The following is a 16,745-nucleotide window of genomic DNA, read 5'->3' as shown; positions in this document are numbered from 1 at the left end:
TTTCGTGCCTGGTACAGAGACGGCGAGCGCAGATTTCTACATATTAGCAAGAGTCAAGAGGGCAAACGAATTACTAATTGTTATACATTCAGAAACATGGTAAACCCAGAGTAATGCTGTTAGATAAAGATGGTATACCAAAGGCTCCAATTATTCGAATAAAATAAAATAAAAAGCTTTTAAAATAGCAAGTTAGTCAACAAGCAAAAGATGCGAGAACTCTAGAATGGAGTGCAAACTTGAAAATTCCTATAAGACCTCATCAACAGAACATGAACTTCTTCAAACATAAAATGAACATTTACTGAAAATAACTTTTTTTCTTGTGGAAAAATGTACAGTTCCGTTTTTCTTTATTTTTCATTTATAAAACTGTTTTAGTTAGAAGTTACTATTTGGTGACTTCCATTTTCTCAATATTTATCTAATTTCATATGCATGCTCACATATTTCATTTTCTTTCGATACAACATAACTTATAAAGAATTCATAATCAATGTTGGTCTCCACAAATTCAGGGACCACAAATAATGAACAGTCCTAGTAATTTATGATGCAACCCAGAACCTAATTCTATATAATAAAATTATACGAATACCTATGTCTATAAGAGAAAAAAAAGTCAGTCGGATTCAAGTTGTCATTAATGCATTCTTTCCTAAAAGAAAAAACATTTTCTTTTAATAACGATCATTTTACCAACCGTTGATCCATATTGTTAATGTATTCTTTATATCACAGTTCATGAGAATATGTGCAGTGGTTTGCATGGACACAGCATCCTGTACATAGCTCCATTTTTGCAAGTTGTCCCGTGTTTCGGTGATATTCGATTGGGCCCGGTTCAGCGTTACCGACTATTTTCAGGGAAGTTCAAAACCTGCCAGGAGATCTTTTTGGTGCTGGAAGAGCCTCGTTGTCATCTTCAATAGGTTCATTTCACCAATGCAAGTATAAGGATATTGGTATTTGAGGCCCGTGACAGTAGCAAAACTTGCTGGATGGTAGTCGCTGCAGCACTTCTTGATGTCCATATAGGGAATTGCAATTGTTATTGCTGTTTATCACTGCCTTCACTACCATTTCAATGAATTTATATTAACATCATGTGACCACTTCATGGAGTGGTCTTGCCTTTGCGAATTATTGTAAAAATTTAGATAATAGATAATTATTGAAATTTGGTAATTTTATTTTTTCTGTCTAAAAATGAATAGAAATAAAACTAGCTTATTACTCTTGGCCAGGTACAGCTAGTGTATAGATCAAAAGTTGCCATTAATAAATTGAAGAAATTGCTTTAAAGTGAAAAAAAAAGCTGACTGCAACGTTTACGATAAGAAATAAAATGGTTGCCATGCTTACTGCAAAAAAAAAAAAAATGTGAACTTTATTGAAGTCTTTGAGTATTGCAATTCATTTGTGCTGAACTAAAATAGTTTATGAAGACAAAAATGAAAACAAAATCAGATTATATGGTATCACTGTAAGAAAATCAGATCCTGTGGTATCACTGGAAGAATACATAATGTAATTGAATCCTTAAGTGAAGAATACAGGTTGTCCTCGACGGTTGTACATCTAAACAATTTTATATAAATGCAGGAGTACCTCAGGGGTCTATCCTTGGACCTTTATTATTCCTAATATTCATAAATGACCTCCCTGATAAAAATTATCTCAGATGGGTATATTTGCTGATGACACCATGCTCTAACAGTCATAAGGAGAACTAATGAATGGGTATCTAAGGAAACGCCAAAAAACACTAGAGGAAGGCCTCCAGTCTAGTGGAATGGGGATAAAAATGGATGGTCAATTTAATGCTGCCAAGACTAAGCTTGTTTCCTTCAATAATTACAAGAAACCTACCATCAATAGCAATGGCCTAAAACATTAGCTGAAAGTACTTTACAACTCCTTAGCCTAACGTGTATAGGGAACATGCGTTGGAACATTGCCAAGGCTGCTGTGAAGAAGATGGGCTCTACCATGCTAAAAAGTTATTTATGCCTGAAAGTATCTTGTACCTCTATAAAACCACCATTCGCCCATGTATGAAGTACTGTTGTCACATTTGGGTGCATCTGCTACTAGTCTCGCTCTTGGACAAGGTTCAAAAGAGTTGGCAACATGATAGGTCCTGAACTGTCATCTAAGTTTCAGCCTCTGTCCCATCAACGAGATTTTGCATCTCTGCCTGTTCTACAAATATTTTAAATGGTGAATGCTCTGACGAACTACAAGCACTTGTATCCTCAACGTAAATACCCCCAATAAACCTGACAAGCAGCTAAATCCCACCCCTACAGAGATCCTAGGTGTAAGAAAGCCTTTTATTCCAATAGTTTCTCCCTCAGTACTACTAGACTTTGGCACTCCCTTCTGAGATCCTGCTTTCTCATCTGTACTGACCTGCAGAAGTTCAAATGTAATGTAAGCAGACATCTTGCTGCCCACCCCTCTTCATAATATTCCTGCAATTTATGTCCCAGATAGTGGTCCCCTACTTCAAAGGGACTCTTTTTTTTGGGGGGGGGGGTGAAAATTACATTTTCAAAAATAAAAAATGTTCAGAATTAAAAAAAATTTTTTTTTTTTTTTTAAACTTTCTCACTTCAAACAGCATATTGCCACTTGGACATAGCGCTTCTGTTAATTGTGTCGACCAGTGGACTGCTAGTCGAGTAGCGAGATATCTGTTCACATTACGTCTGTCTAGGTTAGTACAGTCAAGGAAGCAGGAAACAAAGAGGGAATTCCAAAGTCTACTAATCCAAAGAAAAAAAACTATTCAAGCAGAAGGGACCTCAGTGAAGTGATTTTGTTGCTTGTCTGGGTAGTCTGGACTAAGTACATCAAGGGGCACAAGTATTACGAGTCCATCAGCACATCGTATTAAAGTACTTGTAAAACAGGCACAGGGATGCAGTATCGTGGCGATGGGACAGAGGTTGAAGCTTGGTTGATTGTGCAAGACCTATTAGATTTGAGACTTTTTGGACCTTGTCTAAGAGACTAGTGGTAGATGCACCAGCCCAATTGTGGCAACAATACTCCATACAAGTGAGATTCATGGTAGAGGGTGCCCACCTTTGCAGCAACCTTGGCAATGTCCTCAGTGTATTTGTTCAAATTCATGTTGCATATGAATGGTAAGCAGAAGGAGTTTGAATGAGCTCTCAGATAAAGTGTTTTGTCATGGCAACCTGGTTAAAGTTTATTTGGATCCTTAAAAATAATTTACACTTGCAACATGTCATATGAAGATACATGTAGGTGGAAGTATTCATCAAAATTGTATATAGTCTTCTGATAAAGCATCGTGAGAAATAAATTTATGAAGAATGTTGAATTCACGCTTCTGGTAAAGAGAGCAAAGCAAATTTTTACAGTCTTAATTGGAATAAGGATTTTCAGACAACAAAAGTGGGCGAAATAATATATTCGTGCTAATAACAAAAATAGAAATAGGTTAGTCAGAATCAAATATCTATTAGTAATGGGACTATTCCAATATTTTCCGATTCAAATACAATTACCAATTCTGTTCTAAATTCCCAATTCAGATTTTTAAAAGCCTCCAAATATGGATCAATAGATCCAATTTAAAAAATTTTTTTTGGATCATCTCAATTCATGTAATATGTGCATATATTTTCGTAAACGGAAACGCATTCATGGTGAGATCTATATTTTAGTTTTATTGGTAGCTTGAAATGAAATATTTTAACAGTATTGCCATCAATGATGATTTAAAGGAAACTAATCGTTTTTGGCATCAGAAAAATTCCTTTCTATTAAAAAAAAAAAAAAAAAAAAAAAAAAAAAAATGGCAAAATAAATCATATTCGTGCCAATAAAATAAGATATAAATAGACTAGTTAGAATTAAAGATGGATATAGACGAATTACTATTTCTCAATCTTGACAAGATCAGGTGTTAGATATATTACAACTTACCGATATAATAATAGGCGAACACTTCCATTTGTGGAACAATATCCAAGGTATAATTTCCAGGTTGCGAAACATTGGGTGAGCACATACTAGAAAGAGAAAATTCAACTTTAAATATTTTTTAATTGGAAAAAAATATTTCATACGATTTATTGCAATCTAACATAGATTGCAGTGGGATAACCTAAGAGAAAATCCGCCCATTAATACAACAATTCAATCTTATCTCTTACCACAATGATTAACCATTTCAGCCGGTGATGTCGATCGTAACCATCGACTATATGGTTCGTTGTAACTCGCCAACGAAAACTACAGTAAAAGTCCGATAACAGATTTTATTTATATTAGATTGGTGCAAAAATGTTTTGACGTGTGTGTGTGTGTGTGTGTGTGTGTGTGTGTATATATATTATATATATATAATATATATAATATATATATAATATATATACACACACACACACGAGGGGTGTTCCAAAAGTAGTTCCTATTTTATTTTTTTTATTGCATGCGAATAGATAAGAGGGGATTGCAAATTACATGGTTATATCTGAACCGATGCATTCATGACCGAAAGGAATTATCCGTTACAGATATTGACGGTACAAGACTATCATGTCATGAATATGCGTCGAGAGATCAGTCATTAAATTCCTGGCGAAAGTGCATCGAAAATCGTGGTGACCATGTAGAAAAGTTTTTGACCACAAAAGGTAGTTAGTTGTACCACTCCCGTCTTCATAGCTCTTCGAATATTTTTGGCTAAAAGGAGGCTTTACTTCTGGAACGACTCGTCTATAAAAAGTAGGTTATGTGTTATAACTCATCAACGAGAACGGTGCAAGTTTGATAACTAATATATCTTAGAGTAGTTTCCTTTCAGTTCTGAGGAGGAAATGAAGAGAAAACTAGTGAATCTGTGTATGATCATTTCGTTACCCGAGCAGGTAAACTATCATTGCACATGAAATATTTCAATCTTTTTTATCTGGTTATTATACTTGTACCACTTCATTGTAACAGACATTTTGACCTCATCCCCCACCCCGATATCTTCCATGTCCTGCCGAATTATTTTTTGAAAATTACGCAACGTAAAAAAATTTAATGAATTAAAAAAAAAAAAAAAAAAAAATGCAGTTAGTTATGATCAACATCATCTCGGCTACATCACAGTACCAGTCAAATTTGAAGTTTGCAGACAACAGAATGTGCAAACTGCAATTTGAATATATTGTGGGACTCACGAAGATCGAGGTAATAAAAGCAATTTCTTGTTTAATTAAATATACACCTTTTAGAAAGAAAACTATGGCAAGATAAGATTCAAAAGAAAACCTTGCAAATTGACAACATCAGAAATACATGGTTCCAAAAATAAATTGGACTCTTCGAATGACGATAAAACCTTTATGAACAAAGTGAAATTGAATAGCTTCGAATACAGAGAACAAATGTAATTAAAGAATCATATTCGCAAGTGTTCAAATTGAACATTAATTAGCAGTATTGTCTGGATAATAAAGTGCGAGTACATTTTTAGTCGCGTGCAAGCGACTTATAAGTCACTCTGTTGGTCGGTCTGTCCGTAACACTTTTGTGCTTGCCCTTTTTGGCTAAGATCAAAGATCTGTTAATACATGCTGTTCTTAGCTTTTTAAGCTTTTCTTGGCCTTTTGGCCAAGATAAAAGTGTAGTATCTGTTCCGGCAGATGCTGCAAGCTATGACTAGCTAAGACCAGATGTGGGGGCAATCCCACATGCCTGACCTTTAACCAGCTCCCATTTCCCACCTCTCGGGAGCTGGTCCCCTTTTTCCCTTCCCCCTCCCTTCACTCCTCACATTAAAAATTGGCCTTGTGCCTAATTTGCTCGGTGGGGGAGCAAATAAATACCATCTGTTCCGGCAGATACTGCAAGCAAAGACTATATGTGGGGGCAATCCCACATATAAGACCTTGGTCAATGTAGGGGCAACCCTTCATACCAATTGTCACTATCCAGCTCCCCTACTCTCCGGGGAGTTGGTCCTCATTTCCCTTTCACTCATCACATTAAAAATCGGCCTTGTGCCTAATTTGCTCGGTGAGGGAGCAAATAAATACCCTTTTCTTGGCCAAGATCAAAGTGTAGTATCTGTTCTTACTACATGCTGTACTTATTGTGATATAAAGTTGGGGGGATCACTTTCCTGTATTAATACAAAATGATCACCCACTTTACAACCAGTCAGTCTCAAAGTCATTCTCCAGATCATTCAAGTTGTTTTTGAAGGATTCCAGTTATTTTTTAAGCATTCAAGTCATTCTTAAGGTCATTCAATTCATCCTTAAGTTCATTAAAGTCATTCTAAGTCATTTACTTTTTATTTATTTAAATCATTTCAGCCCATTTTTCGGTCATTTTAGTTTATCTTTAAGAATTTCATGTCAATCCTACATTCACGCATTCATTCATTACAGGAGAGCACGCGACTAATGGCTATCGGCCTTGTTGTTTAGATATCCTGTACAAGTGTCATTCTCCTCGGCAGGTCAAGGTTTGTTGTAAAACCATAAAACCAGCAACCATAAAGAAAAATAATGAAAAATAAGTACAGTGGAATTTTAGAATGTGAATTGGCAGTTTTAATTGTTTATGTACATGGATGGTTTGTCAACTGACTTTCCCAAGGACCAGAAAAAAAAACTCTGGGCAAAATTTATTTGTCCAGGACGTTTCGAAAACAAGAACTTTGATGCTAGCAAGATAACTGGTTCTGGCAATATCAAAGTTCTTGTGTTTAAGAATTTGCAGAACTGAAATTCTTAAGATATCAAGCATAAAAGATCTGTCCTAGAAAACTGCTTGAAATTTTCTTTTTACATCTCTTAATTTAGGTTAGTAAATTGAATTCGTGATAAGCTTGCGAATTATCCTAATAAAGATAGGCTTTATGACAAGCAATATGGATTTTTTACCGGTGATATTAGCAGCTAACGTGCAGTGTGTAATTTCGCAAAAGATCAGTAAATATTGAATTTAGCTTCATATCTACGGTCGTTCTTTATATATCAATCTTTGATAGAGTCTCGTATAAGAGTTTCAACACAAACCTATTATCTATAGGTTGACAAAAAACGTATCAAACATTTAGAATCATCTCTTTCTATCAATGACACTCGCCTTATTGCTGAATATAGTCTGCAAGAATGCAGCAGAGATGTAAATCTTCTGTAGCTGAAACTACGACGATCTATATTTTCACATTAACACACGAAAATAAATTGTGTGCATTTAATCAACTGGAATTTTCTCTCGGCACCAAAGCCAATACAGTATAGACCATTGTTGAGATACTTTTTCGCTGTTCATAGAATTGCACAGAACCAAAAACGTACCTCTATGAAGTCCACCTCAGGCTTTGCCTTCAAGAAAAGTATCACTAATCATGAGGCGTCTACCGCAAAATACCGACGAGGTTACCTAGGCATTTTTTTGCAAGCTCTTCCTCTAGAGTACTGACTCTAGAATCCCATTTTCTGACCCTTCGGTCAGATCTTCCTGCTGTGGAAGTAGGGAGATCAATAGAGTATTTAAAGTTGATTGTCCTCTGCACATGCAAATTAGGTCCAACTAATAGACACGTGCTCATAATTGGACTAAGAAAAAAAAAAGGGGGGGGGCCACTCCGACATGTTGGCAAATTAGAGAAATGTGTTAGGGTTAAAATGCTTGCTGCAATAAAGCTGCTATTTAAAGACAAAAGGTGAAACAATAGCAACTGAATTACTTCAGGACCAACTCGATTGGTTGGTTGTTTTATGGCATATCAACCCTTTTCAGGTTATTTAATGCCGAATTCAGTTATTTTGAAGAATTTAATTTTTTTTTTTTCAAGTCGGTTTCTATTTAACTTAGTGGGGACCCTAACAGGTACTACAACTCCGGGTCAGAGTGGACCTGGGAGCAATGGCAATTAAAGAGTGGCTCCACACTCCCAAAGCCCGCAATCTGGGGCCTCACTATCTGATATAGTTTAAGGTCATATCAAGGACCGTGACCAACTCGAATCTGTATCAACATACAAATATCCCATCTTGTCAGCACAGAACGGTGTAGTCCGATCCAATACATTCTATTAACGCATATGGGCTGCTCACAAACATTGTGGTAGACTGCAATAAAACTAGTCTTTAGCAGACTTTATATGCATTGCACTGGTAAGCAAAGATACTGCTACAATTATATGGAAAATTAAAAAGGAAAAGAAAACTATATGCAACGTTTCGTCTTTAAAACTATTGGAATGATTGATTTGAAAAAGACATTTGAGAATATTCTGTGCATTTGTAAAGGACTTTTTTTTTCGACTCAACCATAGCCGTTAGAATTGAAAATATGTAATGACATGGCACGTGTGATTTTTATCCAGCTACCCACAGCTGTTAGAATTCAAAATGTTTGAAATTAAACTAGTCTTTAATATTTATGTTGTAAAATATTTTTTTGTTAATATAAGTTTGCTAATTAAAGAAAATAATTGTAGAAGCCCTTACGTTGTTTAATTATGGAGTTTGAGAAGTGCCGATTCAAAATAATCGAGGCAGACAGGTTTTAAAGTTAAAATAAAGAATAACCAAATTAAACGTAGAAGCAAGATATTAGCGGCTATGGCAGGAAAATATATGCAATAGTCAGGGTGAAAAAAAAGCCGTATTTTAACGGCTATCTAAATGTGCGTTGAAACATTAAATTTTAACAGACCGAACAGTTTAAAAAGGGGAAGATAATTTCCTATTAGAGTTGATAATGAGCGCCGATTCATTTAATTTACAAATGAAAGTACTTATTTTGTAAAGAAAGTTGGATATATACTTACTTGAGGAGAATTACCCCTTGCTTCACAAAACTGTTGGTCATATCTCCAAACACAATAATCATAAGTGGGAAACCGGCTCCATGAACCATCGCAAAAATGGTGCCGACCACGATGAGGACGACATCGATCTTATCGGCATATCGGAACTGAAATGTAACCAGTTAGCAGTTAATACAAAAAAAAATCCATGTTCAAATCTCGAACCACAAAAATGCAGAAAGCATCCAAAATAAAAGGATCTCAAACTATTGTTTTTAAATCGATCAATCCATCGTTAAGTTAGGTTAAACAACGAAGCAATTAGCAAGATGTAACTCTTAGTTAAGGAATCTCGATCGATACTTAAACTAGAATAGCCACCCCAACACGTAAAATTAATTCCCTCGAGCAGAGCAGTTTTTCACAATTTTGAAATCAAGATATGATTTCAAGCCTTGTATCTAGAATCTATTCTAATTTTGATCGAAATTCATTACATGTTTTTTTTATTCTAGGTGAAGTCGAAAATTTTAAATTAAGAGTCTTTAATTTAGGGAATTTTGCTAATTCAGGTTTAGTAACTATTGATCGAATTTAGTGTCAATCCGATTTATTCGAATTTGCAAAATATTTCAGAGAAACTAAAATTTGGGAATATTTAAGTAATATCTACTGTTAAAGTTTGCAAAAAATCGAATATTTAATTTCAGGCAAAGGAGATAAAAGCCTTTCGCAAAAATTCAAACAGATTCTGACCGTTAATAGATTAAAAACAGTTTTTGGATGAGGCGAACGGTTAAGACTAATAAAGAACATTCTTAGAATGTTTGTCTATTTTCACGTGCGACAGACTCATGTTATTAGTTTTCAAGAAAGTACAGTACAGGCCAATAAGTCTCCTGTGCGTCGTGAGTAAGTTGCTGAAATCTGTAAAATAGAGAAGTAATCAACCGTCTCAGCAAAAATAACCTTAGTGGCACACAATATGGTTTTTGTTCTGCTAGATCTACAGCAGATGTGCTTACAGTTATATCTCATAGGATTAATGAATCTCGACGGAGGCTACCTTTCTAGGGCAATTGCTCGACATATCGAAGGCCTTTGATAGGCTATAGCATAAAGGTTTACTTCACAAGATCTCCAGCTATGGTATAGCTGGAAGAGTCTTAATTATTAAATCATTTCTCTGATAGGTTCATACGAGTAGTAGTTGATGGGCAAAAATCAGAAGCTTACAGTATTAATGCTGGAGTCCCTCAGGGGTCCACCCTGGGCCCAACTCTTTCTGATCTACATTAATGATCTTCCAAATCACATCCTTACATCATTTGTAGACATTTATGCTGATGACACTACCATTTATGGTAGCACATAGAAGACTAAACGACCAAATTCTCCAATTCTCTCCTCTGATCTTGAGCACGTAGTACAATGGGGAAAGGAGTGGCTGGTTACTTTTAATGCATCTAAAACCAATCTTTTATCTTTACATCAACACCGATCCCCATCTGGCATAAACAGAAATGAATGGCTCTCGTCTTGGGGAGACTTCATGTTTTGACAAGCTTCTGGGCTTGAACTTTACTCCTGATCTGGAATGGAACACGTACATCAACTGTTGCGAAGGCCGCTGGAAAAATGGTGAGATCCTATCGATCCAGTAGATAGATTACTGCTGATGACATTCTCTATATAAGAGCCAGGTACGTCCAAGGATGGATTACTGTTGCCACATCTGGGCAGGAGCAGCTAGAAAGGATTTGTAGAGTTCAAAATAGACTTTGTAGCCTCGTTGATGTCCCTGCAACCTCTATCTCACAGAAGAAATGTTGCGAGTTTGCTTGTCTGCTTTATCGTTATTTCATGGCAAGTGCTCGACTGAACTTCAATCTATAGTCCCCCTCGCCAAACTTTCACAAGAAACACTCGTCTAACTAAAACACTATCAATAATTTCCCCCCGCTCTTTATCTGCACCTAAACCTACATGTAGATTCCATGAACAAAGCTTCTTTCTGTAGAACTGTCTTCCATTTTCTTGCTGACTACAATCTGTCAGCAAGTCCAACGTAAGTTCTTGATGAGCCGTCCCACTTAAGTCAACAAATTTACCAAATTTCCATTACTACCGATTACTATCTTGTCCAATTAACTACTGTACACTCTTAACCCTTATCCTCGAGTGGTCTCTGGGCCTTGATAAGTGGTGATGCCTATGTAAAAAAAAAGAAATTACCAATATATATAATACTAACACAAAATAGACGTAAAAAGTGGAAAGTTAGGATCTAAAGCATTGCTTACCAATTCGAATACACCAACTTTAGGCACTTCTTCCGTTTTCTCCTTTTTCTTATTCTTTTCTTCGTCTGTCGGTTTAATTTGAACAGCAACGTGCCCATTTTCTTGCAATGGCACTGAAAAAATAAATTACTGCAATTGTATTTCAACCGAATTACTTAAAATGCATTAGCGGCAGACTTTTGCAAAGCGGGAGTCGCGACTCCCATAAATTTTAAGCCAAACAATTATGCAGATTTAATGCAGACCGATTTTGGACAATGGCACTGAAAAAATATAGAGAGCATTAATTTTAATCAGGTTCTGCCTCAAAATTACGTTTAAAAAATAATTATGCAGATAAGTTTTTTATGGCATATCAAAACATTAGCAGAAAAATTGAGACAATCAGTTTAAATATGGCGTCATCCTGCCCTTTGACACTATTTTATCAGAAATAAAAGTCTGAGAGGGGTATATTTGCTGATGACATTTTATAAAAGCACAAAAAAGCCGAATGTACACATCTAAGGCAATTGTAGAAACTAGAAAACGACCTTCAGTCTAGTGGAATAGTGTCATAAATGGATAGTAATATTTTATGCTACTAAGCTTCTTTTAACAATTACAAAACAACCTTCTCAACCAACGATTGTTATGACAAATAACATCACAAGAGTCCATCTTTCAAACTCCTCGGTCTTACATTCAGATATCATGAGTTGGGACAAATACATTGAAGAAAGTGTGCCCCTTTACCATGGTAGAAAATTACTCGCACCAAAGAGTATCCTATATCTTTACAAAGTCGCAATTTGCCCACGTATTGAGTATTGTAACCATATCTAGGCTGATGTATTTACCACAGGTCTCAGACACGATAAAAAACTTGCAAAATTATATTCAATACTTGTAGGGTTTTTACCATTCAGCAACTGGTAAACCATTCAGCAACTAGTTAATTCGCAACCAGCCCCGCATAGCAACAAAGAGGGATAGAATATAATTTTTGCAATGGATTACGACGCCATCTAAAATGTTACCATGACAACTTCCAGCGAGTTCGTTCGAAAATAGAAATCTAAAGCTCGGAATCAGAACCAAATTAAAGTAACTAGCAGTTTCATGAGCGACTTATTTTGTATGCATAGCATTATGCGTTAGATGAAGTTGTGGCCTGGCTTTCAGCACACACTGTTAGATAATAGCATGGTTAAAAGTGTTAATTATCTATATATCGATAAATGGACAACACCAGTGATCTTACTAGGCTTAAAATAGAAATATTGTTTTGGTCAAATAAGTTTAACTGAAAGTTAATTATGCAAATAGTTAAGTGATGTTTATAGCTTTAGCTGTAGTTAGCTATAAACATAATTCAGCAATCCAAAATAACTAAGTAACATTGGTAACGCCACATTAGCTAGGTGACCAAAGATCACGTTAAGGAGACTTGTCCTTTAATCGGTTAGGTCACTGGATCAAAAAGATTAGAGCCGAGAGTTTGGATTTTGTCACCAAGGTGTGCAGACTTGCTCCGAAAGCATGCGAAGTGAAGCTAGGTGAAATAGGCATGTGGACACGTAAGGCAGACTGAAGATACCGAAACATCCGAAATAAATTTATATTTATAAAATATAAAGTCGTTGTCCTGTGGTTCACAAAGAAAAATCAGGTATGTCTCAATCGTTTCATTGTGATGGACATTCATCACAGCGCCCAGCAGCAGGAAGACAAAGGATCTCTGGACATAAATGTACGAAGCATCTTCCATATAGATCATCACTCGCTATGTAATACTTATGCATAGTTTTATAACAGAGTTAGAATGCGCCTGCGCACGTTAAAATGATTCAAATCGGTTCCCATCTTGTCTATAGATTAGGTCGTGCTATCCTGTTCTCGTCATTTAGTAACCTGCTAGAATGAAACTCCAGGATACAACACGAGTTTATCGACAAAAGCCAACCTACCAAACAGTTCTGTTTCAGTGTTCTTTTGATTAAAAGTTTATGCCTATTTAGTTGTGGAGATGTTAGTAAGATTTATGGAAGATTATTCTTGTTCAATATTCTATTTCAGATGACTCGACACACCCAATTTTACCAACCACACATCAAAACTAAATAGCCGAGAATAGATTCAAAATTAATTCCAATATAATAAGATAATGTCATGTTCGTGCATACGTTATCACTCCACACATAAAAATGGGTTCGAGGATACAAGGAAAGAAAAGTTTAAATTTCATCTGATGTCGCAGTTGACCATAATTCATTTCGCATTAATCGGATATGATTACTATTAGCATTCGTATTCCATATATCTTTCTAGTTAGAAATTTTTATACAGACATCAGAAACCACGTGAAAGTTGTCAACATCCTTAAGTGATTTTTGTGTGTGTGTGTGTGTGTGTGTGTGTGTGTGTGTGTGTGTGTGAAACGGAGGGGAAAAAACTAAGTTGGCACATCCAGATTGGAAAAGAATGTACAATTTTAGTTTCATCGTTTAAAAATGTATTTTTAATCTTATTAGAAAATGACGTACTTTGACCATTTGGCACAACGAAAAGTAAATATTAAAGAAATCGATAAGTGTTTTTTTTAACAGATTAAAACTAGAATTTAGCGTACAAGTCTGACGAAGTAGATTTACTTATATTAACTAAGGTATTCTGGTGACTAAAACAAGAGGAATCAGTTTTATATAGAAAATTTAGCTGTGTTTGTATAGTTGAATACGAATCGTCTCTAAGCCCAATCAAAATGAAAAAACCGGCAGGCTTTCAAATTTACATAAGCTAATATTTATTATTAAAAGTTAAATTCGATTAATAAAACTCAAGGTTATGTACAGGCGATAAACATGTACGCGATTCTCATAAGACTAAATATGCTTCTTACTTGCCTTCGGAATTTCCTGACCGTTTCCTCGACGGTACTAACATGGAGAAATTTAAATGTAATTTAAGCAAACATCTCGTTGCATAATTCCGTTTAAGAATGTGTATTTTAGACAATTACACTATCTGCTTTCAGATATTAAATTCGTGCAACTGAACAAATATTCTGGTTATAAGATAAAACCAATAACTAAGATGTCAATAGCTTTTTAATATGCAATATTATGTATGAAAAATGTTTAGGAATAAGAAATGAATGTATCAGTGAAAGACATTGGTTTTGCAGGAAAACATTTCAATATCAAGCGAAGGAATTATCTTTCTATATCTATATATATTTTTGTATCAACTATGGTGTATAAACGGATTCCCCATGTGTGCTTGGAATTCACATATTTTTTGAGGAAGGATACCTATAAACAATACAATAAGTTTTATTCTGCGTTGAGAGCTTTAAATATTTCCATTCCTTATATTAACATTTGTCAAATCCCATTTAAAAAAAACAAAACTTCCAATTGTTTTCTGATGAATACACATTCATCTGAATTTTGGTGGACTTCCACTTCACGTATCCCCAGGCATCGGAATGAAAGACGGGGTAGCTTAAAATTTACTCATTATGGCATTATACAAATAAGTGCAACAAACAAATCCTTTAATATGCATTATAAACAGATGTAATGGTTTTTGTAAGAAGTTATTAGAATTGCAGAACATTGTATTCTCATTTGGAAAATAAAAAAAAACTGGAAGATTAATCCTCAAATGGTTCCATGTTCAAATTCCGAGCAGGAACAATTACGTGAAAGAAACTGACGGAATACATTTTTGAGAAAGTAGCTAGCCAGAATCAAATACCGATTTATCAGATTAATTGCACATCAACGAGAAATTCAAAATCTAGAAAAATTACACTATATATTAGATTATGATAAATTGAACTTCGAACTTTTCAGTAACATAAAGACATTGTTACTAAAATGTTTGCACGAGTTCCATAAAGTTTATAAATAATGCCAGTGTAGTAATAAAAAATGAACATACAGTGACTATAAGATTCCTTTTAGTCACTAAGTTATTATTTGAAGTTGAAGAGATATTCAATTTCAGATTTAATTGGTAGTCCAAGCAGATAAATCTACAGTTGCCAGTGATACAAGATAGAGTTTCCCAAGACCGTTGTAGTCCCAAATCTCAGTAGCAGCGCCATAGTATTACTGGAAATGAAGACATGCTTTTCACGATACTAATTCAAATATCAAGTGCAATTCATTGTTTTACGGACCAATAAATCCAAAATTAGCGTATTTTCATATTCACTAAGGATTTCCACGGTCGGCGTTATACTCCCAAGAACAGCGACTCTTACATGTAGTAGTAGAGGCGCGACATCTCAATGATTCGTTACCGGTTTTACTTAAATGTTTGGTATGGATTGGATCAAATACCTAATTTTGATTATCCGACTCTTGAGAATCCGACTAATTAGACATTGAGCCGATCAGCCATTTCAAAAGCTTATATAAAAGGAATCGTATTCGTGCTTTCCGTGTATAGCCAGAAGATTAAGTCGCCTAACAAAAATGTCACTCAGAAGCGGCAATATTTTGCAACATGGACGTGTAGCAATTTAATCGTGAAAGAATTCCTACGAACGCCAAGAAACAAAATGGCTCTAATTGCTTGCCCTCGTTCTCTGCTTCCCCATTCTCAAAAGTAAGGAAGTTTTTATGGCAAAATGTTAACTCAAACTATTTAACCAATGGAAATACATGCGATCTTCTAAAAGTAACATGTAGATGTGAAAATAAGCTGGCATTTTCTTTAATAAATTTTTCATAACTTACGTTACGCGAGTTAATACCAACTCAACACCTATCGAATAAAATATCCATTTAAATAATGCAGTCGATCAACAGGCAAAAATCACTGCTCACACAAATTCTCCCAACTGATTTTGCCGCTTCTCAAACGTCAAATGATTTCTCGATCCTTTCCCACCAACAAGTGACCTTTTTTTTTTTTTATAAAGGCACGTGCACGTGATCTCAAGACTTCGTTCACTACAAAACGTCACGGCCGCCATGATGGACTCTTTTTCGATGCATATGATTCACAGGACAGAGACATGAGGACATTTGTACGGTAAGCCATTTTCCCCACACTCCCCCCGATCTCATGATGGCAAGGGAGTGATAGTCTCTGCCGGGTGCTTCTTCGAGGGGGGGGGACACACTCCTCATCTTCACTTGTACTTTCGTCTGCGGTCTGAGGATCGAGCATCTGTCTCTTCTGGGAGGCTACTGATCTGAGTCACTGTCTGATGATGCAACCCAGAGCGATGCCTCGCTAGATTCTGACAGATTCGCTCTAGTCGTCTAGTGATGGTTGTATTACTAACTGTGTCTTTAACATGACGGGGCATGCCGTCGACCCGCACTGCTTGTGGACTGATTATTTCAGTGACTCGCCCAACTCCATACCTTGTCGTGCACTTACCTCACGGGATTTTGATCCACGCAACATCCCCTCTTCACTCTCTCCGGCTACTTCCAGTCAAGGCATCGGGTTCGTCTATGCCCTTCACCCCAACGTGATACCCATGCAATGTATCAGCCAGCGTCGTAGAGGGTGAAATATCTTTTGGGGTAACATTGTACAAATAAACTGCCTCAAACACTGTGCAGCCTGATCTAGTCACGATTGTTTTGACGGTTCGAGGATTTCATTCAATGATCCCATTTCTATTAGGTACA

The 16,745-nt window shown here is 35.8% G+C and overlaps 1 protein-coding gene across 1 annotated transcript; it reads right to left on the bottom strand.

The window, feature by feature from the left end:
* Positions 1 to 3,915: 3,915 nt before the first annotated feature.
* On the bottom strand, positions 3,916 to 11,223 carry LOC145291362 (ATP-dependent translocase ABCB1-like). Its single transcript, XM_080137136.1, has 3 exons — positions 11,107 to 11,223; positions 8,825 to 8,970; positions 3,916 to 4,049 (listed from the first exon to the last, which is right to left on the bottom strand). The coding sequence occupies exons 2-3, from the start codon at positions 8,911 to 8,913 to the stop codon at positions 3,953 to 3,955; spliced, it is 186 nt and encodes a 61-aa protein (XP_079993262.1). The 5' UTR covers positions 8,914 to 8,970; positions 11,107 to 11,223; the 3' UTR covers positions 3,916 to 3,952.
* Positions 11,224 to 16,745: the final 5,522 nt, after the last annotated feature.

The sequence above is a fragment of the Euprymna scolopes genome, chromosome 12 (assembly GCF_053919585.1).
Source record: "Euprymna scolopes isolate OS-2025 chromosome 12, ASM5391958v1, whole genome shotgun sequence".
Taxonomy (NCBI): Eukaryota; Metazoa; Mollusca; class Cephalopoda; order Sepiida; family Sepiolidae; genus Euprymna; species Euprymna scolopes.
The sequence above is the reverse complement of the archived record's forward strand: the minus strand, read 5'-3'. Positions and strand labels throughout refer to the sequence as shown.